Genomic DNA, 26930 nt, shown 5'->3' on the forward strand with positions numbered 1-26930 from the left:
GAACATATGATCTCTTAGTCAAATACAGGTGTCAATGATCGGTTAATTCTTTTTTAGTTTTTTATGTTTGGGGCAGCTTAAAAATTATGGAAATTTACCTTCTAAAACTGCCACAAGGGCCAAATCTACAAATATTGGTTAGAAATACGACTAATGATATAAGGTGTTTTGGGTTGGATACTAGTATAAATATTGGGAGGTTCATTATTCTATGATATTTAAACCAACTTTTCAAAATTTATTTAGAGCTCGAGTATTTGTAACTTCTTTTTTCCATCATCCAAAAGTTTTCTAATCTCATGCACACAAAAACCAACCATAAGATGTAAATTCCTTCTCAGCTATGTAGTACTAAAATACCCATTAAATAAAAAAAGAAAAGAAAAAAAAAGATAATCTAAGAATGTAATTTTGGGCAGAAAATGGGAGTGAAATGACTGATTGACCCACCAAGTTGGATGGAAAAGACAGTAATGGCAAATGTTTTGAAAGTGATGGGGACATTGCTTACTCCCAATAATTTGAAACAATTGAAATTCGAGTATATATATAAAAAAAAATAATAAAATATATATATCTATATATATATAATATGTCCCATATTCTGAATGGTTCCCAAATGTTAACACTTGTGCAATAATGGGGATGCTCTGTCGGCCCACCAATCCTCTGGACGACACGTCGACAAGGGGCACAGTACGATTGTCGTAAATGAAATTCGTATTACAAAGGACAACTCTGTACCGATAGCCGACACGTCGGCCTTCATCCCATCACAGGATAAGAAGTGCCGTACTGGATTATTTGTCACACACCAAGTGCAAGTGGTGCCCTTTATGCTTCTCTCTATTCTCAAATATTTTCATCCCTTCACATTTTTTCTTTACCAAAACCAAATTCTAATTCCTTTGTTGCAAAAATTATTATTCCTTCCTCAATTTTCATAATTTGACATCACTTCTACCTATTTGACATTATGATTTTTTTCTTGTTTTTAATTTGATGATGATTAGCTAGTCACTTATTATAATCTTTAAAATTGATGATTCAATCTCAACCTTTGCAATTGTATAGTGTAAAATCGATAACAATTTTGTATAGTGTAAAGTAAGACATCTTATAAATTATTTTTGATAAATTAATCTTATCAAGAAGTACAATTTAGGTAGTTTATAAAAAAGAATTATAAATATATATCAGAAATGAATAAAATAAAAGTCCAAATCGCATTCTAAGAGTGAAAGACTTCTCAAACTTAATGATTTTGAAGAAAGTATTGATGTACGAATCGTACAGTGCACCACATTAGGGATTAGCTCTTCATTTCACATCAAATTTTATCTCTTCAAAAGTAGTAATATTCTATGATGAATTTGTGTTCAAATGTCGTAATATTCTATAATGTATTGATTACATGACAGAATATGACGTCCATTTTATTATTTAATTTATAGTCATAAATTAAAATAATTAACTTTTAAATTAGGGCTAATTTAATCTTCATTAATGATTGCTTGATTTAATAATTAATTGTACTTATAAACAATCCATCATCTATATATAAATTTATTTTAAATCAATTGATGGGTAAAATCCATCATTTTCACACACGTACATCTAACTTGAGATTGGCTCAACTAATTAAAGTATCTGCACACATATTTATTTGAAGCTTTATGTCTTCTTCCAATATATAAAGTATCTAATTGGTCATAGACTTTCAATTTCGTATCTAATAAATCTAACAACTTTTAATTTCATATTTGACATATTTTTTTACTTAGTTCAATATTTCTTTAAATTTATAAACCTATTTGACACAAAGTCTATAAAACTCCGATATTTCAATTTTGTGTATTATAAGTGTATAAATTCTTAAAAAATGTCTAATTGAAAGTTCAAAAACCTGTGAAAATTAAAAGTTTAAACCTCTCAAAACTAATTTGACAGCTTCAACAGGTTCAGAGACTAAATTTGTCATTTTAACATTAATTAGATTTCCCCACAATTTAGCAAAAGAACAAAACAAAAAACAACTGGCTTTTGAAAAAGGAACCTAGTTTACCTAAGCATAGCACGTGAAAAAGGTCAATAACAGAGCCTTATGGAAAAGCAACTTCATTCAGATCCTCAGCAGTTAGCACATCAAAAACAAAGAAAGTAAATAAAAGGGAAATAGGAGTTGGGGAGCAAAATTATTGGGCTATCAGATTTATAGGTAAGCAGATAACGTCACCAATAATCCACAGTTACTAATCCTCCTCTAGTGGCAGTTTGTAACTTGTAAAGTTGGTAACTTTGATCCATAAGTGGCTGTACCTGCTGTCTCAGACCAATCCATCGCATCCCACAAGGAGAAAAACAGAAAAGAGAGGAAGAAAAGGAAACCCCATGAGATGAAAAAGTTTTTCAAAGGGGGGAAGGGGTAAACTCAGCTGCCTCACCTCATGATATAAAGTAACCATGGTTGGGGTTTTGGGGGTGTGGCAGAGTGTGGCAGAAGAGACAGAAATGTAACCAGGGTTAGGAACGTGGGTTAGTCTCCTTCAGAAGCGGAGAGGTAGGTTTGGGGTTGTCTGAGAAGTTTACAGGAGGAGGCTGCTGTGTATAAAACCATCTAGGAGACTAGAGACCCTTTGTCATTAACAAAACATACAAAAAGGAAAAATGAACCTCACCGATTCTTTGAACCTCTCTCTCCTCTCATCTCATGATCTCTGAGCTCTTCCAGTTCCTGCTCATAATCTCTCACCTCTCCACGGCATGCCTCAGAAATTCTGGTACTGTCTCCTCTCCTCTCTTCCTTTCTTTTCTTGCTCGCGCACAATCTGGTAAATTGGGATTATGATCTTTGTTTCATTTGCTGTCATGGGTTCTGGGTTTTCTTTCTGAATTTGCAAGGATGAGTTCTGGATCCCTTGGATTCTTCTGGGAAGTTTTGGATTTGATCCGAGAAGGGGTATGTCCTGGTGTTATTTTTGTAGAATTTCGATTACTTTTTCAAGCATTTTGGGGGTCGTTTTTGGGTAAATCGATTGCACAAATCTTGAAGTTGAACAATGGAAACTCACTATCTGTATTCTGTGGTATATTCTGATTGTTGGGTTTCTCTCTGTTTCTTTTTCCTTTTACGTTTTTTCTTTTTCCTTCTGTAATAAAATTGGCAGTGGATGTGAATTTTGGTCCTTTTGAGACATGTTCTTGACTCTAGCATCTTAACAGATCCTCACTCAAGGAAGTTTTCATTCCCAGTGGGAACCTGTCTCCTTCATTTCCCTGTTAGAACCATTAAAAATAACAAAAAAAAAGGAGCACAATGTATCGAAGGTTTAACTGTGTCCAAATTTTGATTTCTTTGGTTGTCTGCAGGTTCTGCTGTTGTAATTTTCTATTTCTTAAGTCACTTTCTGTCTGACTGAGTTTTTCCTCCGCTCTTCATTTTCCAACTTTGCCTCTTATGTAAATGATGATTCATAAGTTGCTCTAACTTTTCTTCTCTTTGTTTACTGCATGAAACTCCAACATCACTTCTTCCACCTTTGTGCATTTTCAGATCAGATATCAACAAAAGGATCGTACTGCAGAACCTTTTGAAATCAGAACCGTGACTTGTTTACATTCCACTGGTCTTCGTTTCATTTGAGCTGATTCCAGTTCTTCCTATTTCAAGACTTATTTTCTACCTAAAATTTTGATCAAAATGGGCCTCTCCAGCCTTCCTGCCCCGTCTGAAGGTGTACTGGGTGTGATCCTTGTAAATACAGCCCTATCAATTTCCATCTTCAAAGGTTTAGTTCGATCGATTCTCCATGTTGTTGGCATCCATCTCTCGTCGCCTACATCGTCAGCAGACTCCATGGAGAATGCTCCTGAATCTGTAGAGTTCCGTCTTAACCCGAATGGAAGTTACATTGAAGAGTTCCGCAGCCGGATCCCAGCAATTCTGTACGACAAAGTTCACAGCTGCAAATGGCTAGAACAGGACTGCTCAGTCTGCCTAACCCAGTTTGAACCTGAATCAGAGATAAACCATTTATCTTGTGGCCATCTTTTCCACAGAGTGTGCTTGGAGAAGTGGCTGGACTACTGGAACCTTACATGCCCACTGTGCCGGACTCCATTAATGCCCGAAGAAGAGACAGCTTCCTGCTTCTGGTGAGCCTTATGAATGAATAAGGTGGTTGAGGAATTCCACTATATGTACAGCAGCAACATAGTGTATAGCTAATCTTAAAAGTGCATCCGCAGGCCATGGCATTTGTACCTTTCATATGCATGAGGAGTTGAAGCGTGATGAGTGTGAATGGGTCTCAGACCCCTAGTTTCATTGTAAATATGAAGCTTTCTGTCCCTTTTTTAGCAGTCTTGAAACTGACTTTCACATTTTGAGTTGATGTAGCTAATCACCTTTTGCTAGCAGCCCGAGTCATCTAGTTTTCCTGCTGATGTTTTTACCTTTTTGAATGATAAATCTTAAACTTCTATGAGCTACCTTATAAACAGTTATGTTTCCGAAGCAATCTGAAATATCATTATAAATTTAGAAAAAAATATAATACATGATACTCAGCAAACACAGAAGCTCAACAACTGAAACATTAGTCCGACTAAAGGATAGTTACTAATGCAAGTACAAAACTCATTATTAAGCTAAGTCATTTCTTAATCTATCAATCGGTTCTCAAAGCAACAGAAATAAGACCTCTGATTCAGCACAATTCCAGAAATAAATGGCGAATGACTAATTGGATGCAACGCTGCAGGTATTGATTCCATCCTTGCAATCGTTCGTGAGGTCGTTGAATGTTTCAAGCTGCTTTTTCCCTCTTAAAAACACTTCGGTGTCAACTGATACTCTCATATATCCATCAAATTCCACTGGAACCCCATTGTTGAGTTCCATTGTTTCAGTGTACCATTCACTGCCTTTGTCCCAAAGATCCTTGTATTCGTCGAGAAAATGTGTAGAGTATTTATCTTTCAAGGGGTCGAAGAAAGCCGTGTTTGGTTCATTTGTAGCAATGTAAAGGTTTCTTCCGCTTTCAATCTTGTCTTGCAATGTTGAGAGAAGTGTATCAGGTGAAGTATCAGCAGCAAGATTTGGCCAGAGCTCCTGGTTCTTTGCTTTCTCGCCTCTCACTATGTGAACTGAGTCGTAATCCCAATTTAATCTTGATGCAATGGAAGATACAATTTCCATCATACGTCTTGATTTCCATATCAAATTCCATGGTCGCTTAACTACAGATTCGGTTTCTCCTTCACAGACCCTATACCAATAATTATCTGGCTCTGCAGACCCAAACTTTCTCAATATCAAGGCATCTTCCACATCTTTAAGTTTCATTGGTGTGATCCGGAAGTCCTCAACAAGATGAAGGCCTAAACGGTCTTTCTTTTGCCATTTCTCCCAATCAGACCAAAACTGACCCTGGTCCAAGATGGATGCAGATTCTTTCAGATGCTCGAAATCAAAATAAAACCTGAAATCTTTTCCATCTTCATCTTGATTTGATGAAGTATATATAGATGACAGACAAATTTTCAAATCCATAACTAATGTGCGGTTCAAATACTGAGCTTCACCTAAAGCACACAGGAAACTCCACAAATAATGGTTCATGCTCTTGCATTTATCTCCAGCCATCTCATAAACCAAGTACTTCCCATGACTAAATGAGCCTTCCGACTCGACCATGGGGAGGGAATCATTCACAGCCTCCCCAACAACAGGCAAAGCGACCGCTTGCTCTAGCTGCTCCATTTTCTTCTCAAAATTATGTTTTGGATTCTTTTTCCTCTTCCTTGCATTCACACCAGTATGGTAGTCACCTATGCTAATGATACTTAGAGTGCAATTCGCAGATCTAGTAATCACAAACCTTCTATAGTCTTTGTAAAAAGCAGCAATCTTGCCTTCCTTGGGCCGGAACCGCCACGCCATATCACAGGTGCTGTCATTAGACCCACGAACTGGTTTCCCAAATCGATAAAAATGAATGTCCTTGAACAGTTCGATCGTGTGCTCCATCATCAAATGGAAAACCTCGGGGTCGCGGCAATCGATGGGGTCATCCACATTGCCATTGCACTCAGGCGAGGCTGCTTCGTTAGAAGCACCCAAGGCGGAGTTTTCAGCATCGATGATTTTGACAATATCAGTTTCATTGAGGAAGGTTGCAAATGCAGTTTGGTTGGCAGCCATGAAATCCTCCCCAGTCTTCATAACAGTGCTATCAGTTTTAAAAGTGGCATTGGAGTTGGATGTCAAGAAGGTAGTGATCTTGGTCGATGGGTGAAAAAGAGGGTCCTCAGGTTCGTATGTGGCGGCAATAATTGTAAAAATCAAAACCCCAACCACAAACAGAGTAAAACAAAGGTTCCCAATCAGGGCAAGCGCATTCTGACCCAGATTCTCCGGTCTAAAGCTTCCAGTTCGGTGAAGAGAAGAACGACCCAACATCTTTCCAACCATCAACTTCCAAATCTACAACTATCAAAGAACTGACAAAACACCCTGAAATCCACAGCGCCAATAACCGTTCACACAAAAATCGACAACAAAAATAAGGGCAATCTATTCTTACAGATCTTGAGAACAATGTACAATAAAAATGGAGAAACAAGATGGGTTTCCCCAAGATTTATGACCGAACAGAACCCACAATAAAAACGCACACAAATCAAACGAAAAATTAAGCTTTAGTTCCAGCAAGGACATTGATCTGAAGCGAATAAATCAGAAAAGAAGAAGAATTAACCATTACCTGACTCAATCAAGAAGACGACTCGAGCAATTGAACTCCATCTAGCTTGTTTCTCCCTCCATTGAGTGAGATGCGAACAGTGAGCAGCAGGGGAAGTGCTAGATTTTACGAAGCCCAAAAAAAGTCAAGAGTGACCGAGTAGTCGGCGAGAGAAAAGGCGGACGATAAATTAAATAAATAAATTATTAATTATTAAACTAAAAAGAAGAAACTTGATATTCTTACGGTAACCGTAGCCGTGGGGCGCACTGCCCTTGGCTCAAACCGTACGATGCTTCCACGTGTCCACTCGAATTACGTGGACGAAGATCGTTGATTTCATCTCTCGATGTGATCTGAGCTGGAGCGGTCTACTCTATACTTATGGTCACACCGACAGTGGCAATAACGTAATTGAAGTCAACACAATTTTTATTTCTTCATTTAATATAACTAGTTTGGACTTACATTTTTTCCAAAATTATTTGCCCAAGCCTGTAAAATGTGTAAAGTATTTGAATATTAAATAGTCAACTATAATTAAAAAAAATCAAATCATAAATTTTTTAGATAATAATGATTATACGATGGTGATAGTAATAATTACATTATCTACTATGTTATAAAGAAGAAAAATATTAAATATTAAATACATCTCTATAAATAATTAATTATACCAAAATACATTTAAAATAAATGGTTTTTTCTATTGCCGTAGATGAGACTAATTAAATATCTAATCTTAAAAAATGGAAATTTAATCGAGGAATGTATTTTCGAAACTATACTAATAATATTGACTTTTGTGAATCCGCATTTTTCTTTAAAAACTTGTATGTTTTAAAAGGTAAAACTTTCAATGCATAATTGATTGGAGATGGATATCTTGAAGTTTTAATGTTAGTTTAGATATTCATCAAAGCATGCCATTATCATCTCAGGAAGATGGAGCACTAAGGGTATTTAAGTACTCTCCCCTATGGAAATGAAAGAATAATAGATTAAATTCAAACAAAGAAATAATAATCAATTTCAATCTTCCTAAAAATAGTTTCAGATATTCATTTTAATTTGTAGACTTAATCATACCCATAATTTATTAGTTAAAAACAGTTCATATCCTACACAATATAATTTCAAATATGGTTAAATTAACCTTCTAGGACTGAACTTGTAATTTAGTTTTTAACTTTTGAAATACTCATCTCATAACATTATTAAGGGTCGGGTCGGGTCGGTTTCGTGGGGAGGGGTACCACCCTGTTGATTCCCCTCCCCTGCAAATATTGTTTAGCATCGATTTTGGCAAAATCACAATTTAACTTTTCCAACAGCCTAAGAAAATGGTGTCATTAAAAGTAATGAGATCAGAAGAGATTGATGTACAAAATGATATTCTTATGTACGAGAGATGAGAGTCAAAAATATACAGCCTACTAATAATGTCTCAACATCATCAGCAATGGAAGTTACTCCAGTGAAAATCTAAAGCCAACTGACTTTCTTTTGTTTCTTTTTTTGGCTTCTTTTTCCCAATTTACTTTGGAATACAGAAGTAGCAGAGAGTGGCCAAACCAAATCCTCAAGTGAAAATTCAACCCTTCTCCCAAGGCTTCCCTTCTGGGGAGAAGAAAGAGTGGCATTGTCAAGAAGACATCTACGGCAATGTACAAGTTGGAGTTCAGTTCGCTCCAATCTGAATGCGGTTTTACACAGTGTTTAATCTCCTCTGAACCATTTCTTGCATTAATCTTTTGGCGGTTTCAGCTGCTTGACCTACGCCGTCGACCTCAGCAGCAATTTTGTAAACCATTCTCTCCAGATCTGTGGAGCTCATTCTCTTTTCCTGAGGAGAATCTCTAAGCAAATCCAGAAGCCTGCGAGCTCTTTCTTGAGCTTCAGCTGTGCCCTCTACTGTCAGTCTCAACAGGCCAGGGATTGCACCTTCCTTCAAAATGGGTTCGCGGTATGTCTCTCGGCAACTCTGGCAAAGGGAGAGCAAAACTCCCACTGCATGCTCTGTGCTCACAAGAGATCCATCTTCAACTGTCTGTACTAGAGTTAATATTCCACCATCCGAGTTGGAGATTGCAGTTCGTCCTTCATCGGAATTGGAAATTATCTGCAGCAGCGATGTAGTTTTTTCAGCAAATTTTGAATGCTTCTTGCATTCTTTGAGGAGATCAATTAGAGGGGCAACGGCTCTTGGATCAAGCATCATAGGGCAGTTATCACTTTCGTTGCAGGCGGATAAATAGTATAGAGCTGTTACTGCGTCAACTTTAGCTTGAACACTTCCAGAAATGAGAATCTGAACCAGAAGAGATGCTGCACCAGCGGACAAGATAACCGGTTTATTTGATGCAGCAGCGGACAAGGTTAGGATTGCTGCAGTGGCTAATTCCCTCAAACTAAGGTTTTGGAATTTAAGCAGCTCTAAAAGAGGAGGAACAGCACCAGCTGCAACTATTTTTATCTTGTTCCTGATAATAGAAGAAATAATAGGAATGGTGTGAGACGATGGAATGGTATATTCAGCTGTAAAACATGTCATAAAACTGAAACTAAGAGTCTAAGAGAAAACCAGCCTATGACCCAGAACACAGAGAACTGCATACTCAATTAACACCCTGCCCCTGACGAAACAAGAATCGCACCACGCAACAGTTTCTACGAGCAATTTAGGAGCCATTGCACCCAAACGGTTCTTCGTGTCAAAATCACGAAGTTGCACGAGGAAAAAGAAAATTGGATGACATTTGCACAAATAAATCTACATAATGTAGATATTAAATGTAAGTAAACCAAGACCTAACATTCAGATTCAGCTACTTCATCCTCCATTAACCCTTGGCTTCTTCCCTGGGAGAGTTAAATTGCGGGGTTGGGGGAGGAAAGAAACTAATGCAAGAATAGGAAAGTTTCCAAACATCATAGTCCCTGAAGTCATATATTCCAACAAAATGATCTACAAGAATAACCACATTCATAACTTCATCACCCCAGGAATAAATTCAAAAAGCAAGTGGAAAATCTAGTGATCCTTGCAATTGGACAAGTAAATCCTGAATAACAAAACTGAGATGTCAAGGATGGCATTCTGAAATGAAACTAAGCTCGCTACCTATTGCATCGATATCCAAAATTTCCTTGTCGGGAAATAGGGGGGACTGGGGAGGGGGCGAATATGAGAATAAGTTCAGAATCAGAGTACAAGATCAAGCTTCTGCAGTGAAACATTGAATTTATCAAATGGATTTCTGCAAAAGGTGAGACTGAATGAACAGTCAGCGAAAGGATATGGAGGACGGCATTCTACACAGAGTGAATTTCCGAAACCCCATTCACCACTCCCAAACTAAGAACTCCAGTAAAATTTCAATATCCAAAATCCTCCTTCTGGGCACCCCCACATTGATAAAGGGACGAGGAAAAAGAACAAAAACCCAGAAATTAAGCAGCAGGCAGCTCGAATTAATGGGGCGATTGGATCAATTACGGGCATCCGCATCATACATTAGCGCAACAGGAAAAGAAAGAGAGGAGAGTGTAAGAGATAGAGAGACGAACCGTTCGTTGCGGGAAGCGAGATTGAGAAGGGCAAGTAGAGAGGCCTCACGAGCATCAAGACTGGGAGAGAGAAGCATGCAAACGAGTGGCTGAATGAGACTAGAAGCTCCGAGGTTGGAGCGGGACTTGGGGGAAGACTTGCGAGCAAGGTTCCTCAAATCTTTGGCAGCTTGGATTCGGGAATGGAGGTCGCCATGGATAAGCTTTTGAGAAAGCTGGAAGATTAGAATTTGGTTTCTGTGATTCAATGAATCAGAGTCTCTTTGAAATCCGATCTCCTCCTCAGGCTCTTCTCTCTCATCTTGCTTCATCCTCTTCCTCTTGCGATGCCCCACTCTCTCTGAAACTCTCCCCCTCCACTCTCCCGTATTTTAATATTCTTCCTCTTTCGATACAAATACAAAATACCAAATTATTACATTAACGATATTATTATTTAATTATTTAGTGTTATTTTTTTTGGAGAGATCATATAATTAATGTCAATCTAGACATAAAATCATACATTAAAAAATAAATCTTAAATGTGAAATGAAACTTCATATTTTTTAGGTCTGATATTCTAAAAAAAATAATAATCATATAAATATTCTCCAAGTATATAATAAGTATAATATTTTAAATGGCGAAGGTTTTATTCTTTTTTTTTTTAAATTAAGTATTATAATAGAAAAGATATATATGCTTACATTTGTATTTTATTTAGGTTAAATTACGAGTTTTATCCCATGGTTTTCAAATGGTTCGAGCTAGGGATGGTAAAAATACCCGTCGGTATCAGACCCAATCGAGTCGGGGATTTCTCGGATTGATTGGAGACGGGATCAAACGGAGGATCCCAATCGGGTTCCCTAGCGGGGATGGGGATGGGTCTCCCCGCCCCATCCCCGTCCTGTTTAATTTTTTATTACTTTTTCTATTTTTTATATAATAATATTAATATATATTAATTTTCTAAATACTTTTTAAATTTTTTTTAAACTCAAGCTAATACCTTTTAGTCACTTTTTGTTCACTTTTTATACTAATAATAACAAAAATTAATTTAAAAAATTAAAAATTAAAAAAATATATTTATAATGGGGAACTGTCCCCATTCGAGGAATCCTCGCTCGTCCTCACCCCAAAATTTCGAGGGCGGGGATGGAGAAAAAATTCCCAACGAGGCGGGGATGGAGATGGGCCCCCTAGCCCTGCCTCGCCCCATTGTCATCCCTAGCTTGGGTCCCCCCGAAAGGGAGCCTTTTCACCCTCCACCTAAGGTACACAGAAAGGATAGAAGAATGCGACCTATTATGGAACATACGATGATGTATTAGAGACGTAGGATCATTACGCGTCAACTGGATTATTCTGTTTCAACATGCATCAAATAAGTACATGAATATAAAACAAAATCTAATCGAATTATTGTGTCAATAGATTTTTAAATTTTTTAGCTTTGCCTTCAATTTTAAAAGAGTATTAAAAATAAAACTCAAATACAATAAATCTACCATAGACTTACTAAAATTAACACCAAAATTTAAAGAACTTTTTTTTTTTAAATACTCTAAAATTAACATCGAAATTTAAACTTCTCTTTTTTAAATACAAGTACATTCGAGTTACAATCTTTAGATATAGGACTAATTTAATAATTTAATATTTTATTTATATATTATATGCTTATAAATTATTATATATTTATTTATTATCATGTTTTCTTTAATAACAAAATCATATAACATTGATCGCTCAATTCAACGCTAGTCCGCAAAAAATTTAGAGGCTTCTGCATTATAAGATATATTTGGATTAAGAAAATAACTATGCCAATTGTTCGATGTTGATTAAAGTATCTATTTGATCGTGAGTTCCTTCACATTTTTAGGATCAGATCGGACTAATGTAGTATTGAAATTCTCGAGGTATATGCGACCCTCACATATTGTAGTAAAAATTTTTGATTATGATCATAAATGCTGTACTTTTTTTCTTTTTTTGAAAAGTAACGTTTTTCTTCCTACATGGGACTGTTGTCAAAACAAGGTTAAAAATAAATAAATTAATTAAATAACCTTGTTTGAAGCATAATATATTGTGCTGCTACTTAATCAAATCAACATAATAATGCTTCACAGGATCATTTGATTTTACATTATTTTTTCGTTTCCTAATCTAACATATGTGGAGTGGAGATACAAAACTTCTCCCTGTACCTGAACCTTCTTTTCCACCATTGCAGCCAAGTTTCCTTTTTCTTGTTCTGGTTCACTTTAGAAGCAAGATTATTTCGGTTCAGATGGAGCAGTGTTGACTGGGACAGGTGTCGTCGTTGGTGACGGTCGTAGGACGAGATACAAGGCAGGACCCAATAATGGCAACAACGAAAACGGAAGGAGCCAAGAGCCTTGGTTATACCTGGTATGAGTTCATTGCGATGTTATGCAACATTAATGTCAAGAAGGCTTAAACAGGACTGAATAAGGAATAAGGATTGGCATGAGATTGAAATCCGAACCATTTTCGAGCAGTCATGTCATTGTAAACCCAAAATGGAGCAAATGAAGATAGTAGCATGAAATCGATGCTCATGGCATGGATCTGCATAAAAAATGTTTCGAGAGCGAGGTAAGGCTATATGACGTTTCAATAGTAGAAAATTGATATAAAGACCCTCAGCAGAAAAACTATTGATCATTGATCTGATTCCAGGAGTGGCAGAAAAAAATTTCTAAAACTAGCCTACAAACCATAAGATTGTGACGACCCACCATAGATACAAAGACACGGCGCAAATAACTACAACAGCATGTGAGGAAATTGTATTGCTAGACTTACAAATCTGCTTTCTCTGAAGTACTGGTAAAATTCCTTCCACACACTCTCACCAGCTAATCCAGCATAAAATATTATTCCTAGTCCTGCAGCAAATGTTATCTGATCCCAACATGGTTAGTTTTCATCCTGAATCAAACTTAAAAGACGAGAGAAACAACTGAAGCACTGATGATGCTTTTATTGCAAAAACCATTGATCTTGTGTGTGTGCGTTGTGTGTGCGTGCCGTGCCTCTGTGTGTTGTGGTAGATCAGGTAACAGATTTTAAAATAGTGATGCTTCTGAGACATCATGCAATTTTCAAACTAGTTTAGTCATATGAGATGATTATAAGACATTCGAATATGCGCACCAGTAAAGGCAAATAGAATGTCAAGTATCAACACAATCTTCAACCTGTTCTTGCTGTGAAGAATGTCTAAAGTTTTAAACCAAGAGAGTTCTCACACTGGTTCTATGATATGTTACGGTTACACATTGCATTTATTACAGTATCTAAATCCATTGATGGTAAGGGAAGAATTTTCCATACCCCAGCAGTAAATTTCGACTCGAGAAAATTCAAAGGCCATCTCTTGAGGTCATCTTCTTCGATGGGAGGGGGCGGTGGCTTCCAAAGTACAAAATATGGAAGAAGACCATAAGCACCCAAAAATACTGACAGTACTAGGAAAGGCCAGACAGGAACATTGCTATTTGAGCTGCAGATACAAGAATTATGTCACTATGCAATTTGAATAGAACTGGATGAAGCAGGAAAGCTAAACCCTATCTAGCTTCTTCTTCCTTCACATTAAACCCGACCACGCACAGCATAGACGCCGGTGACCTTTAAGTAACAAATCAGATGTGCAATTCAAGACTTTATAAGACAAAAATGCTTGAATCACTTGATGGGTAGGCTGCTCCACTCCAATCTACAATACTTACTATCAACTCCAAAAGCTGGACACTGTAATAAAGGCTCTTGCAATAAATCAACTTATTTGTATAAATTAACCCCATGAGTTACTAATCACAATTAGATGGCAGTCTTCAAGATTTTAAACTATTGTACATAAAAAGATGGACAATATCTTGGTATGGTGAAACTTATACCATTATAAAGTATAGCTGAAAATGATGACAGTTCAGCTGATTGGACGAATGAAGTCCAAATTAGTTACTACCATAGACTACTTTATTTTTGTTTAGACACCATGCTCTGGTTGATCAAAGAAGACCATCATCTGACCCTACAAGATTCTATTAGACTCATAAATGGTGGTTTTGAATGAAGAAGATGAAGGTACCTTCTACCAGAAGGAAGCAGCAGCATGCCATAGACAAGGGGCCACAAGCCCATAAGATACCAGAGAGACACAAGCACTTCATTCATTTTGAAACCATCGTCACTTTTCAATCTCAGAAGTTTCTTCAGGAAATACAAGTCCGTTGACTGCAGATTTTCAGGGGAACACATGGAATTGCATTACAGGAAGAAACAAAAAAGAAAAGAAGAAAAGAAGAAGACAGGTTATGTAATGTAATATACCGGAGTCTGATTTGGAGCGAGATTGAAGACATAGTACATAAGAGCAGCCCAGAAAACAAACAGTAAAATCGAGGTCGTCCAGTCTCTTCCCTCCCCACCATTTCCGCCGCCGCGCTCAGTTTCTACAGCGGTCGATTTTTCCCCATCTGGGTCTCCTGCGGTGCGACATTTTTGGAGCAGACTCATTCTGCTAGAGCTTGAATCTCGACGGTTGTTGAAATTGGGGGAGACCCAAATCGGAAACTTGAAGGGGATAATTTGGGAGCGTAATTTCTGGGTTTGATTTTGGTGGGCGATTCCAAGCTTTGGGATTCTTAAAGGAAGAGATGGAGACAAGAAGTTGCAGGAGATAAGATTGAAATTGGTTATCATGTTGAGAATTTGGATTTGCTTTAAAGGAATGTGGATAAGTCTGCTGGGTTTCCGAACGGTGACGGGAGCTGCTGAAGGAAACAAAAAATAGTGAAGCTTTTTCCGTCACCGATTCATGGCCGCTTGATAATGGAATACCAAGTGTCAAAATCGCATTAATCCATTGCAGTCTGAGAATGAGTTCCTCTATTTACATAATTGTTTTCTTTAGTACAACATTTCGACCAACGCTCGCTTTGGCTCTATTTACATAATTGTTGGAAGAGAATTCCTGAAATAATACATATCACAATACTTTAGAAAAGAAAATTTTTGATTCATTAAAATAGTAAAATAAAATAAGATAAATAAAAAGAATAAAGATAAATTCTTAAAATATTCGACAATAATTAAATGTATCACTTCTCTTTGCTTATTAAGTTTGTTATCTCTTAGTTAATTCGATATGGTTTAATGGATAAAAAAAAATTGATTGCTCCATCTCCTATCTCGCTAAAGGAAAGAACTTGTTAGCTGTTAGCTGAATGATTAAGTTAATTATCCAAAGAATAAATTAAATTGGAGACTAAAAATGTAATATTCTTTTAGAATAAGAATATTATTGTTGTGTACGAACTCCAACCTTTATTTTATTTTTTATCTTATCACGAAAAAAGATGGTGCGTTTAAGCATAACTCAATAGTTCGATTTCCACCCCATCTGCATATTTATGACCATTTTTGTGAGTCAGTTTTAATTTTAAACAAAAATTCTAAAATAGATAAAAATGCTAATGAACTTGAACATGCATATTTTTCAAAAATGGAAAATGAAATTGATATGAAATAGCATCACCCAAATCTAATGTTTATAAGAAGTAAGGTCGTTATTTAAAAATTTGAAGCACCAAAATAGAAACCGAATAAACAAACTAATAATAAACTCGAGATACCAATGCAAATCTAACTCAATTATTTAACGCATGTATTTCCAACTAAAAAATCGTAAGTTTCGACTCTCACCTCAGTACTAAAATAATAATAATAAACTCGAGATATCTGAAGTTTCAACAACCGAAACCACTCTAAATCATCATTCCAACAAAGAACATAAAATTCCAATGTCCAGCAACCAGAATCTGGGAGTAAAAACCAATGGCTGTAGAAAACAGAGACAATGCAGAACGAAGGATATGAAAAATCCCAGCACAAAGTTTCAGATTACACAAAAAAAAAAGGAGATACATTTGAAATCATTCAGGCAAGAAACTGTCACAAACAACATCATTTCACAACTAGTGGGCACAGGAGGGAGGAGGGAGGATTTGATAAGCAAACAATCTCCAACAATTGCCATTCATGCAGAAGAACAATAACATAACAAGACAATGATGTTTTAATCATCTTCATCCCCCCAAAACCCAAATTATTGACAAGTTCTAACAAATGGAGTCCAGCATTATCCATCATCACAGGTTCTAAATACAGCTTCAGTTTTGTAGTCGTAGAGATAAAGTAGTCGTGTGTCGAGAATTTTGCAGATTATACATTTCTGCTGAACCCCACAGTCGAGCCGAAAGCCTCATGATTCTGCAGCTTGCAAGCAGCAAAACCATTTTTTCTGCAAATAAATCCCAACATGCAATCGTGAGAAAATAGCAGTGTTGTACTTCTAATATATGGATGGAATTGGTTTGAAGTTTAAACAACATGATATGTTTACAATAATTGCTCTATTAGTAATTTACACAAATACTCCTTGCCCAGAAAAGGACAACAAAAAGAGAAAAGATTTAGGCACCAAACAAAGAGAATTTGATGATATAAATTGATCTGACAATGTGGCTTCAATGACTGCAAGAATATGCTGAGTGTAGAGTTAGAAGCTGAGGAGGTAGACATAAAGGACACATCAGCCAACTGTCTAACAAACATGGCTTCCAATCCTGAGTTCTCGAAACCAGTCAAAGAAATCGAAAAGATTTTGCTGCAAAGAACTTACAGACTGAGGCTTTCCAAGAACAGCTCCATGCTTGTACGTGGGGTCGTCCTTCGCTGGAGAGTCAGGCAACCCACCAGTCTTTTTCTCATTCCTGGCCTTGTTAAAGATTACTGTGAACCCCTCGGCGGATGCTGGGTCGTTGACATCCCATTCGCCGAACTTTGGCAATGGACTGCTACTGCCTTTTTCCTGCAGAATCAAGAACCTCAAGGATGGCAGTCATTTCATGACAAAATATTTGCATATTATGGCATAAATATATACTTGGTTGTAGCGAGGTACTTATATTTAGGCAAATATCTTAGTGAGAGTAAAACAAGTGACAAAGACATTAACGGGGGACGCTTCAAATAAGCGGAAGTATACTTCTATCATCTCTTCTCTCTTCTTCTTCCGCCAAATCGCGATATCCTTGCCCTTACATGTTCACAATTCAATAATCCTCTCTAATCGGAAACAAAACGGATTAGAGAGAGCTCTTCAACTATCCTTTATGGTTTATAATAAGAGTAAATTCCCCAAGTTAAACCAACACCTTACAGCTAACCAACCTCATGCTATGAAGAGCTAACCCAATGGTGAGACAAGTCTTGAATTAAGTTCGATGTCAAGGATAATCCCTTGGTAAAAACATGGGAGAAAATGAAAGCCTTCAGAAAAGGACTATGGAAGTCAGATTCAACATTCATAGAAACTGACATCAGAAACACAATTCTTCCCCAACCTATATACAAAGGCACTCCAGAGAATCGTACACGAGATTTTCACTTAGTTCCTCGTTCGTTCTTAAACTGAAACTATCAATTTGCTGTAGGACATTTGGCATCATAAAATATGAGTTGGGCACTTTTGTTTGTTTGTTTGGATGAACTCTAAGTTAGATGTAAATTACATACATTTGTCACAGAACGCTAAATAAAGCCAAAACCCTCCAAAGTCATCTCGAGCATATTCGTAAATGCTTAAAAATGCTGATTGATTGAAAAGCTCACATTCCCAAGGGAAGAAACTTCATAACCAAACAAATGGGAAGAAAACCCACCAATCCTTCTGCAAAATCAGCAGACTAACAAAACCATGCAGATAGGGCCAAATGCTTGCAAACAGACCCGTCAACTACAAGAAAGAGTCAAGAAAAGTGGGCAAAAGGGTAAAAAAAAAAAGCAACCCACCACAGTTCCAAACACAGAGACAAAACTACAGGGTCTATTTTATTCTTCCAAGGGGGAAAGGGAGAAAAGCCACAGGAAGAAGAAGATCCAAAGGGAAAGAGCAGAGCAAAGTAAGAATCAAATCGAAAAAAACTCAAACAAGGAACAGTCTTTTACAAAACCCACAACGTAATAGTGCTAAAAAATGATGGGCAGTCAGCAGCAATACATAAATCTGAAGAAATTGAAGAGATTAGCATTTCTTACCGCCATGAGTGCGCTTTGAGAAGGAGAAGAAGATGTTGTGGAAGGTAAAGGCGCAGTATGATTGATTCTGAGAGAGGAGAGAGAGTAGAGAGAGAGAGAGAGGGGAAGGAACGGACCAGTTGGGTTGGGCAATGGGATGTTTATAGAAGGGGGGGAGTGGGGAGTGGGGCCTGGCGTCGACGCAACTTCGAAGGACGTTTAACGGTGTCTGCTACTTCCAGCTGTGCAAAGCCCAAGCGCATTGCGCAGCGCCAACCCCCAAACGTTGAAACCAAACAAAACAAATTCAACTTTCCCTTCACTTATTTTCCTTTCCCATGGAACTATTCCTTTATACTCCTCCATCACACTCCAAAAATATCCATTACTTTATCCATTTTTGTGTCTTACATGATTATGTATTTTAAAATTTTCAAGTTTTGAATTATGATCAGATGCCTATTATGTTCGAAACTTTTCTCATAGATTGTTGTATTAAAAAAATTGAATTAATATTCTATTTAGTTGTTGCTGTGTCGTATTTGTTGATAGATGTTGACTGTTTTAAGTGGTAGATAGATAAGGTAGGACACACGAGTCGTTCTAATCCTTATACTTTTATAAGTATAAGGATTAAATTCTCGTTGTATGGAGAGGTTGGTCTAGTGATCATTGGGACAACTAGGAAAAATCAAAGTTGAGAAAATGAGTTCAGATTCGAGGGTAAACTTGATTTTTCAAACTCAATTCATTATGGAAATGTGTTTTAACCTTTGTTTTGAAGAAGTTAGATGATCAAAATATATTTCTATGCGAAGACTATTGAAAATCGATAATGAAATCAACATATGAATTTTTTATTTTTAAATGTAAAGACCACAATTTTATGTTGTACAATTGTTCGAGAAGATAAATTCACTATTAAATCCACAACTTTATGGTGGCTACCCAAAATGCAATAGGTATAGTCGTAACCCCACTCATGTATTTCTTTTTTCCTTTTATTACAATATAGGAGTGTGCGGATTAAAACTCATGACATTTTGCTCACAGTTAGGTGTCTTAACCTGTTGATATAGTGACATGAAACCCTTACTCACGAGTATATACTTTAATAGCGTTCGCTGACGTAGAAGATCGAGTAGGGGACAAGATGAAGATGAAATTAAGGATACCAAAATTTGAGTGGTTACAATTAATGGAATGACTCTCTCCAATTATATGTTCCTATGGAAGAAGTTGGGTGGGCTTTGGCTCGTGGAGGGTCAATCCAACAGGCCAACCCACCCTACCAATCAACCAGCCAACACAATGCACATAGTTTGCCAATTGCCCCACATATTTATGCACCCCAAATCAGACCCCCACCTGAATAGTGACATACACTATCCTCAAATTATACACCATATACATCATATATCATTCGAGAACATCTCACAACTCGTGCGGGCCTTGAACGATTCCTGTTGTTAATGCGATTGAACGTATAACACGGTTTATATAACCCATCAACTCAAGCTCTTAAGGCTAGCAGTAAATTAAGAAATTTCTAGCATAATATTGAAAATTGGTCTTGAAAGAGCATAAAAAATTGTTAGCCTTACTAAATATGTTATGGATAAGCTAACTATGATGAGTTTTCCTATCGATATTGCAAAGAAAAGAAAAAAAATATATCAATTAAATCGAGTCAAATTATTTTTTAAAAATATACAATACGACTAATAGAAATAGTTAACAGATGTATTTTGATCATATATCCATGTCCAGAACAATGGTACAAATTTCTCACGCCATAAAAAATTATTATTATTATTATTATTATTATTATTATTTTATATAAAGCAGCATTTATTAATTATCATTTGATCAAATGCCTTTTAATCCATGTTGGTGGATAAAATAAAAATACATTTTTTGTCCCTTCGTTATTCTATCTAATATAATATAATTTTATCTAAGACGATAATTTAATGTCAATGGACAATCCTATCTTTCTTCATAAATGATTGACCAAACTTATAACTTATTAATGAGCTGAAGACTTGCAATTTATAGTTCCATTAAATCAACCACCAAATATTACTAAAATACCATACTTAAATTAAGCTCATTAAATTAAATCTAAAGATTATTACTATTATATTAATCAATTTCTTATTTTGGATGTAATGACGTCATTTATAACCCTAAATATAGTACTTTGGTAACATTCTTGTTTCCTATTTTCATTTCTTATCTTTTAATCAAGAAAGATATAATTAGATTTGATATTTGAATAGTCTTTCTCTCTTTCTTTTTTATTGAAAAAAGAAACAAAAACATGTTTGATCCTCCTTTCCAATTTATTATTATCTAAAATTTTAAATTAAAAAATTATATAAAAATTAATTTTTAAATTAAATATTCAAAATTTTACATTATATTTAATATTTGATGTTTATTGTTAATCTTGTAAGTAAAAAATAATAAAATGATACTTTTGTAAATGTTTTGTGAAAAAAATAAAAATAGAAACCAAAAATAAGAATCTTAAATTTGTTGTTTCCTATTTAAATTCCTACGTTTTTTAAAAATGAGAAACAATACAGAAAAGTTATCATGTGCTATATATCTAGAAAATTGAAAACAAGAAATAAGAAAACCGAGAAACGAAAGTGCTAAAAAACAGATCTTGAAACTTGAAAACTAATGCTTTAATAATTATAATCTCTTCCAATGAGGGAAAAAATGGAGAATCAGAGAATGAAACTGCCTTAGATAAAATAAAAGTAAAAAAAATATATATTACATTTATAATAGTGGAAGTCACTGATCCAAATTCTAAAGGAGGTATGTATATCAGCTGCCTCTTCTGTAACCCACAACCAATTTTTTGTTTCCTCCCTGTATGCAGTTTTCACTTTCCAACTGCCTGGGACTTGCGCTTGTTTTCCGTCTTCCAAATAAATAAAGAAAAATGATTCTTTAAGCTTGTTGAAGGGATTTTGTAGCTGAGTTTCTGCTGAGTGGGGATCAAGTTTATGGTGTTTGGAGGGTCAAAAATCAGATCATTGTCTCAAATTTGTCTAGCCTTTTAACCCTTTGCATACACCGAAGAACGAGCGCCATGAAAACTCCTGCATTTCACCAAACAATCGACGGTAAAATTAGTAACTTCAAACTCGAACTTACAATTCTACGACATCGAAAAAGAGCTCACCTGCCCCGACGAACGATCCGCTCGCAACAGCTTGGCTGCCTTGAGAGCTCAGGGTGATACCAAGATTCAAAAGGGTACCGCCCATCACGGTATAAATCGTTGCCATCTGAAGTATTGTTGCTTTCCTTGCTGCTCTTTCAGACTAAGATCCCCATCACCAATGTTATGTTGCGAAGTTTTACAAGTGAAATTGTGTTATTTGCTAAGTTACTGTAATTCAACAATCTAGAGTTTAAGACGTGATTAAATATATATACCTCTAGCACCCGGACTCGAAGCTTTAAGTCTCCCGACTCGAGCTGCTGTACAAATTCCTCTATTCTTTGAACTCTGTATGGCATGGAAATGGTAGATGTTCTGGCCTGAAAATGAACTACAGCGTTGAGTGACAATTTTTAATATCCCAATAGAGAGCGACAAAAAACTTGAAGGAAGTGTCGTACATCATTGGCTTGTTTCCTTATCTCCTGCACGAGTTGTGTTCCGCTTTGCTCCTTCTGTTTTATGTCTAAAAGCTCCTGCACACCTCATTTTTCACAGAAATAACTACAAAAAGGAAACCTTCATAGATAACCAAAATAACTAACAATGGATCATTTATAACCGCAACGAACCTGTGCATACGGTGCAGCAATCTTCACGAAGGAAAAATTTGGGTCAAGTGAGTAGCCTATACCTGAAACAAGATTTGATTCCTCAGTCGATAGCAGAAACGTAACGTAATCTAGTCAGAGTTGGTCAGATATCTTCTTGACAATATAGAATAATCGTTTTGAGTTATATTCTATTCCTGGGAGATGTGATGGCTCAATTACCAAAGAACAAGAGAGTGAGATTGAACCTTCAAGGGTAGAAAATGCCCTCAAGACAAAGGTAAAGGTGGCCGGGAATCGAAAAGGTTGATCTTGAGCTATTGCAAATAAATCCTGTCAGACAGACACTCGTGAGTTTATAAAAGATCATACACGAAATGCGACAAAAACCAATCTTTCACATTTTTTCAAATCGAATACTTGCCACACCTCACCAATTGCAGCCAGAGTCTGCTGCTGATCTGGAGACTGGCTCAACAGATTGTCCAAAAAAAATTTAATAGACCTCCTCACCTAAGAAAGAATTTGAAAAATGATAGACCATAAACAGAAAATAGTATGTAGATTTCTATTAAATTTGAACAGTGTATACCGAAGACAGGTCTCCAGTGGGCTGAAGTGCTTCGAGATCTATGAGGCTTTGCATAACCTGCATAACCGCAGCTTCATCAGTAAAAGTAATACTGGTACATCGATAGATTTGCATCATCCCTATGGCTAAGAAATAAGATAATCTCTCTGTATGGAAGAAGGATATAGAGAATTACAGTAACTGTCTTTAAGAGAAGTGATATTTGATATTTAAGAAAAGGAATGATGTTCCAGTAAGTCAACCTTTTTCGCGTCTTTCTCGTAAACCGCATAAAAAAGGTCAAGCAGCCGCTCTCTGGTGAAGGATTTGATTTCCCCCATCATACCAAAATCATAATATATGATTGCTTCATCCACGTCGATAGCGAGATTTCCGGGATGAGGATCAGCATGAAAGAAACCAGTCCTCAGTATCTGAAAGAAGAGAGAAGTACATCAGTTGGATAATATTGGATGATCATCTAATTAGCTGTCATTTGAAATGGAAGACATGCAAAAACAGAGTACATAATGTCTTCAATTTATAATGTGGATTAATTGATATCAGTCTCATAGGTCTGACCTGAATTAAGTATGCTTCAATGGCATGTGATGAAATCCGAGAGCGACTAAAGCCACGTGAGTCTAGAACGTTCAGCTGATTTATCTTAACCCCTGTACATAAGACAGCAATGTCATTTCATTTAAGTGAAACTTCAACATGCCAAAATATAGATTGTCTTGTAATATCTTCAAAAATGCATTGCTTGGGGTCAAACCTGGTACATACTCTAAAGTCAATACCTTCAAGGCAGTGTAGTCCCAAAAGACAAGCTACAAAGAAGACCAAAAAGGAAGTAACTAAAAAAGAAGAAAGAGGAAGTATATTTAGTTAAGACTTTTAGGCTGAGTTAATGATAGATCATTAACCAGTTTTAGTTGTAATACTTCTATTATTTGAATTCACATTGGGGGTGAGAATATTCATTTGATAAATGACAAGTATCAGAGAGTAACTTCTTGTTCTGTATGAAGAAACGTACAGGTACTCGGACCCACTTTATATTACGAAAATCCCTGCGGAATCTATCAGCGTTTTTGCCTTCATTTATGTAGTCAATTTCTTGATACAAAATCCTGCAACCAGGAGTCAGCCATGAGTCTTAAATAAATCAAACATCATAATCAACATAATTTAATGAAGAAAACTGAGCTATAGTATACCAGAAAGAGCTATAGTTTATACACACAAAAACTCATGATGGATAGTCTTGAGCACAAAATAAATATGGTTTTTAAAAAACAACGGACGGTTTATATCTTGAAAGATAGCTGCTAAAGATATGCTTACTACTTACGTAGAACATTCTTCGTATATACCAATCCAGTCTCTTGTAGGACCACCAAAGGTTTCACTTCTTTGAAAGTATTCTGCGATTAGCTTCAAATTCCCTGTTGATGGAGTATAAACAATAGTAAAACTCAACATGTAACTTCAATGATACGTGTCTCGAACTGAACATGCCGAAACCTAATCAACATTTACTTCCCAAGGTCATATGGCGCTATTACAAAATTTTACGATTCCGTATCAAACATGTCCAATCAGCTCAAAAGTTATTAACTAGTGTTTTCCTATCCCCAAGAAACCACACGAAAGTTTAATCATTATAAGCCAGTTTATCAATGATTCACCATTTTTTTCCAGCAGGGATCAGCAAAAACGATTCTTACGCAGATCAATGTCGAAAAGCTTCTTGAGACCGGGTCTTTGGACTTTGATGACCACCCTCTCTCCGTTGTGCAGTATTGCACGATGGACCTAAGGACAATATTACTAGATTCAATACTGAAGGCCTAAATTCAGGTAACTATCACTTTTGGTATGTTCCTTTCAAATGGAAATGAAACAAGCACCTGGCCAAGACTTGCAGCAGCGATAGGACGATCCTCGAATTCTTTGAACAATGTATCTATAGGGACACCAAGTTCACTTTCAATGAATCCTCTTGCTTTCTCTGGAGAGAATGCAGGGACTTTATCCTGATTATACAACATCACAAACACAAATCTTCAGATTCTTATTCAGCAGTGACATCACAGCATCCTGAAATTTTAATATCTGAACATCCTAGTGACCGAGAAGCTACATGAGTTGAGCAATTCAATTAAAAACAGTAAATTTCCATGAACAGAGAGAACTCTACTGAAAGATGCGGATACGTGATACCTGTAACTTAGCAAGCTCGTCCACATACTCACGAGGAAATAGATCCGACCTAGTTGAGGAGAGCTGTCCAAGCTTGATAAAAGTAGGGCCAAGCTGCAGCACACGCTCTCGCAACCAAGAGGCAGTCCTTTGCCTCCTTTTTTTCTGAACAGGAAAAGTGATGATAGATAGAATGAGAAGTAAAGCAAAATAGAAATACAATATTCTAGTCTACAAAAAACCAGAAAACTAACAAGAAATGAGGTAACCCAGGAGCTAACTAGCAACCCAGGAAAGAATTCGACCTGCTTATCTTCTGAGAAGCCTCCTGCATATGTCCATTTTGCATTTTCAATGAAAACTCGGACCCGTAAAGAAATAACGAAACTCCAAACATCAATACTCCTTTGCACGGAATTATAATTTTCATTAGCCCAACTGAAACCTTCATCTGAAGGCAAAACCTTAAGGTCCTCAATTGGTGGGAGCTTCCTGGGGTCTGTAACATTTGTTCTCCTAACCAACGGCGGAGATGGGCTGCGCTTAACTATACTTGCCCCGTAGATGACTTGCTTTTTGCCATTTATCGTCTCAACTTTATTGGCAGATGCAGCTTTCTTCCTCACTACTTCATTTACAGGTACCATCTTAACAGCTCGTCCATTGGTAGTGCCCAGCCTTGGGGGCGATGTATTGTGTTGCATTTCATTTCGGAGCCTGAAATGTTGATGACTTGGAGGACTCCACGTTGACTTCTCAAACTTGTTGAATGAATTTAGTGAAATTGATCTCGAAAAGCACAGATCAAAGGCTTGTTTCCCTTTCCCCTCATTTAACTTTGCTTCGCGGCAATAACAGCTGTGAGAAGCTAGTGTTGCCGCCATCTAAGAACAAGGGCCTGAATAAAGAAAAACGAATATAATGGTAAACAGCCATCTCTAGCTTGTCGAATGGGTTAATTTGGAGCATAAATATAAACACAAGTAATCATAAGAACTAGCGAATCTATTCTTTGAGATTACAGACTTGTGGCTGCTCAAAGCGTTCGAGAAAACTAATGAATCAAATAAACTGAAACTCAATCTCCAATCAGCTGGCTAACCCACCAATCCTGTTCAGTTAAAGAACTGAAGGTTCGAATATCAAGCAAACGATGGGAAAGTATTTGGTTAATAATAAACAATAGAAGGTCAAAATGGTTCAGTCGCCTACTTCACATGTTTAGAATCCAAATAGAACAGGGGAGAACAGAACGGAACGCTAAAACAACGTAAGAAACTTCATTGCTACTTCTATTCAACACGAAACGATTAAAAAAGAGGAGGGAAAAGGTCATTTAAGCTTTGAACTCGTTTTTCTAATCAATATTTCAATAAATCCGTCGACTGAACTCAGCAGGCAATGCAAATTTCCGAGAAAATAAAGACAACCCAGATCGAATTTGCATTAACATACCAAATATTCAGCGGAAACGAACAGCCGCAAGAAGAAATTGGCCCAGGTTTGAATGGAAAAGGTCAAAACTCGAAATGGGTACTAACAAAAAACGGAAATGTAGTGGGGAAGATTGATGGCAGTCTTAAATCGGAAGTCTCTTGTAAGTTGTAACAAGGAAATAAGAAATATGTGATAGAAACGTTTACTGGGTGTCCCTGTTTTCTGAATTCTCGGCGTCCAAGCGACTGAAAACTGGTGGGAGCGATCAAAATCAAATGGGTTAACGACAAAATAACAGAAAGAAATTAGTATCTCAACGTTTCGAACAACCACCTCTCAGTTTCTTGGTGCGTATTGGACTTAACAAGCTGCTTACCTTACCGCCCCCGCGGCCCACTTTGTTTATATTGGCAATTTCAGAGTTGATTTTGCCCATCAACGAATATTTACCCTTCACGACTCTGTCGAAGATTGAGTTCAGCAAAATATGGAATATC

General features: G+C 36.6%; 6 protein-coding genes across 7 annotated transcripts; 1 reads left to right on the forward strand and 5 right to left on the reverse strand.

The window, feature by feature from the left end:
* The first annotated feature begins 2253 nt into the window (after nt 1–2253).
* On the forward strand, nt 2254–4419 carry LOC111011070 (putative E3 ubiquitin-protein ligase XERICO). Of its 2 annotated transcripts, none has more exons than XM_022284690.2 (2): nt 2254–2780; nt 3554–4419. In XM_022284690.2, the coding sequence occupies exon 2, from the start codon at nt 3701–3703 to the stop codon at nt 4157–4159; it is 459 nt and encodes a 152-aa protein (XP_022140382.1). In that variant the 5' UTR covers nt 2254–2780; nt 3554–3700; the 3' UTR covers nt 4160–4419. The 2 variants fall into 2 exon arrangements, with proteins under 2 accessions (XP_022140382.1, XP_022140383.1); XM_022284691.2 differs by lacking the exon at nt 2254–2780 and adding an exon at nt 2787–2959.
* An 84-nt stretch (nt 4420–4503) lies between these two features.
* Nucleotides 4504–6927, reverse strand: LOC111011069 (calcium ion-binding protein). The gene is made up of 2 exons (XM_022284689.2): nt 6768–6927; nt 4504–6517 (listed from the first exon to the last, which is right to left on the reverse strand). Exon 2 carries the CDS (start codon nt 6473–6475, stop codon nt 4742–4744), a length of 1734 nt encoding a protein of 577 aa, XP_022140381.1. The 5' UTR covers nt 6476–6517; nt 6768–6927; the 3' UTR covers nt 4504–4741.
* Nucleotides 6928–8129: 1202 nt separating this feature from the next.
* LOC111011364 (ARM repeat superfamily protein) lies at nt 8130–10693 on the reverse strand. Its single transcript, XM_022285094.2, has 2 exons — nt 10317–10693; nt 8130–9229 (listed from the first exon to the last, which is right to left on the reverse strand). The coding sequence occupies exons 1-2, from the start codon at nt 10625–10627 to the stop codon at nt 8455–8457; spliced, it is 1086 nt and encodes a 361-aa protein (XP_022140786.1). The 5' UTR covers nt 10628–10693; the 3' UTR covers nt 8130–8454.
* A 1655-nt stretch (nt 10694–12348) lies between these two features.
* On the reverse strand, nt 12349–15253 carry LOC111011318 (uncharacterized). Its single transcript, XM_022285031.2, has 6 exons — nt 14673–15253; nt 14431–14576; nt 13671–13839; nt 13140–13238; nt 12820–12902; nt 12349–12719 (listed from the first exon to the last, which is right to left on the reverse strand). Exons 1-6 carry the CDS (start codon nt 15042–15044, stop codon nt 12587–12589), a joined length of 1002 nt encoding a protein of 333 aa, XP_022140723.1. The 5' UTR covers nt 15045–15253; the 3' UTR covers nt 12349–12586.
* A 964-nt stretch (nt 15254–16217) lies between these two features.
* On the reverse strand, nt 16218–18604 carry LOC111011320 (RPM1-interacting protein 4 (RIN4) family protein). The gene is made up of 3 exons (XM_022285033.2): nt 18444–18604; nt 17026–17214; nt 16218–16644 (listed from the first exon to the last, which is right to left on the reverse strand). The coding sequence occupies exons 1-3, from the start codon at nt 18447–18449 to the stop codon at nt 16606–16608; spliced, it is 234 nt and encodes a 77-aa protein (XP_022140725.1). The 5' UTR covers nt 18450–18604; the 3' UTR covers nt 16218–16605.
* A 2549-nt stretch (nt 18605–21153) lies between these two features.
* Nucleotides 21154–26758, reverse strand: LOC111011256 (Protein kinase superfamily protein). The gene is made up of 18 exons (XM_022284958.2): nt 26452–26758; nt 25302–25894; nt 25018–25161; nt 24705–24830; nt 24522–24609; nt 24146–24239; nt 23831–23924; nt 23567–23621; nt 23371–23462; nt 23052–23222; nt 22810–22866; nt 22647–22730; nt 22466–22550; nt 22239–22300; nt 22068–22142; nt 21882–21986; nt 21625–21766; nt 21154–21541 (listed from the first exon to the last, which is right to left on the reverse strand). Exons 2-18 carry the CDS (start codon nt 25878–25880, stop codon nt 21468–21470), a joined length of 2127 nt encoding a protein of 708 aa, XP_022140650.1. The 5' UTR covers nt 25881–25894; nt 26452–26758; the 3' UTR covers nt 21154–21467.
* Between the last annotated feature and the right edge of the window lie 172 nt (nt 26759–26930).

Source organism: Momordica charantia (genome assembly GCF_013281855.1).
Source record: "Momordica charantia cultivar OHB3-1 chromosome 2 unlocalized genomic scaffold, Mcharantia_2.0 BLBB01000002.1, whole genome shotgun sequence".
In the NCBI taxonomy this organism is placed as follows: domain Eukaryota; kingdom Viridiplantae; phylum Streptophyta; class Magnoliopsida; order Cucurbitales; family Cucurbitaceae; genus Momordica; species Momordica charantia.

Excerpts from the sequence above, each read along its gene's own strand:
- LOC111011070 (XM_022284690.2), top strand. The coding sequence starts at position 3,701 with ATGGGCCTCTCCAGCCTTCCTGCCCCGTCTGAAGGTGTACTGGGTGTG.
- LOC111011069 (XM_022284689.2), bottom strand. The coding sequence starts at position 6,475 with ATGGTTGGAAAGATGTTGGGTCGTTCTTCTCTTCACCGAACTGGAAGC.
- LOC111011364 (XM_022285094.2), bottom strand. The coding sequence starts at position 10,627 with ATGAAGCAAGATGAGAGAGAAGAGCCTGAGGAGGAGATCGGATTTCAA. Across the intron at positions 9,230-10,316 it reads CTCGCTTCCCGCAACGAACG|GAACAAGATAAAAATAGTTG; the intron begins GTTCGTCTCTCT and ends TTCTATTATCAG.
- LOC111011318 (XM_022285031.2), bottom strand. The coding sequence starts at position 15,044 with ATGATAACCAATTTCAATCTTATCTCCTGCAACTTCTTGTCTCCATCT. Across the intron at positions 14,577-14,672 it reads TCGCTCCAAATCAGACTCCG|TCAACGGACTTGTATTTCCT; the intron begins GTATATTACATT and ends GAAAATCTGCAG. Across the intron at positions 12,720-12,819 it reads GACATGACTGCTCGAAAATG|GTATAACCAAGGCTCTTGGC; the intron begins GTTCGGATTTCA and ends AACTCATACCAG.
- LOC111011320 (XM_022285033.2), bottom strand. Across the intron at positions 16,645-17,025 it reads TTCTTGGAAAGCCTCAGTCT|AAAAAATGGTTTTGCTGCTT; the intron begins GTAAGTTCTTTG and ends ATTTATTTGCAG.
- LOC111011256 (XM_022284958.2), bottom strand. The coding sequence starts at position 25,880 with ATGGCGGCAACACTAGCTTCTCACAGCTGTTATTGCCGCGAAGCAAAG. Across the intron at positions 25,162-25,301 it reads GCTTCTCAGAAGATAAGCAG|AAAAAAAGGAGGCAAAGGAC; the intron begins GTCGAATTCTTT and ends TTTCCTGTTCAG. Across the intron at positions 23,463-23,566 it reads GACTTTAGAGTATGTACCAG|GGGTTAAGATAAATCAGCTG; the intron begins GTTTGACCCCAA and ends TCTTATGTACAG.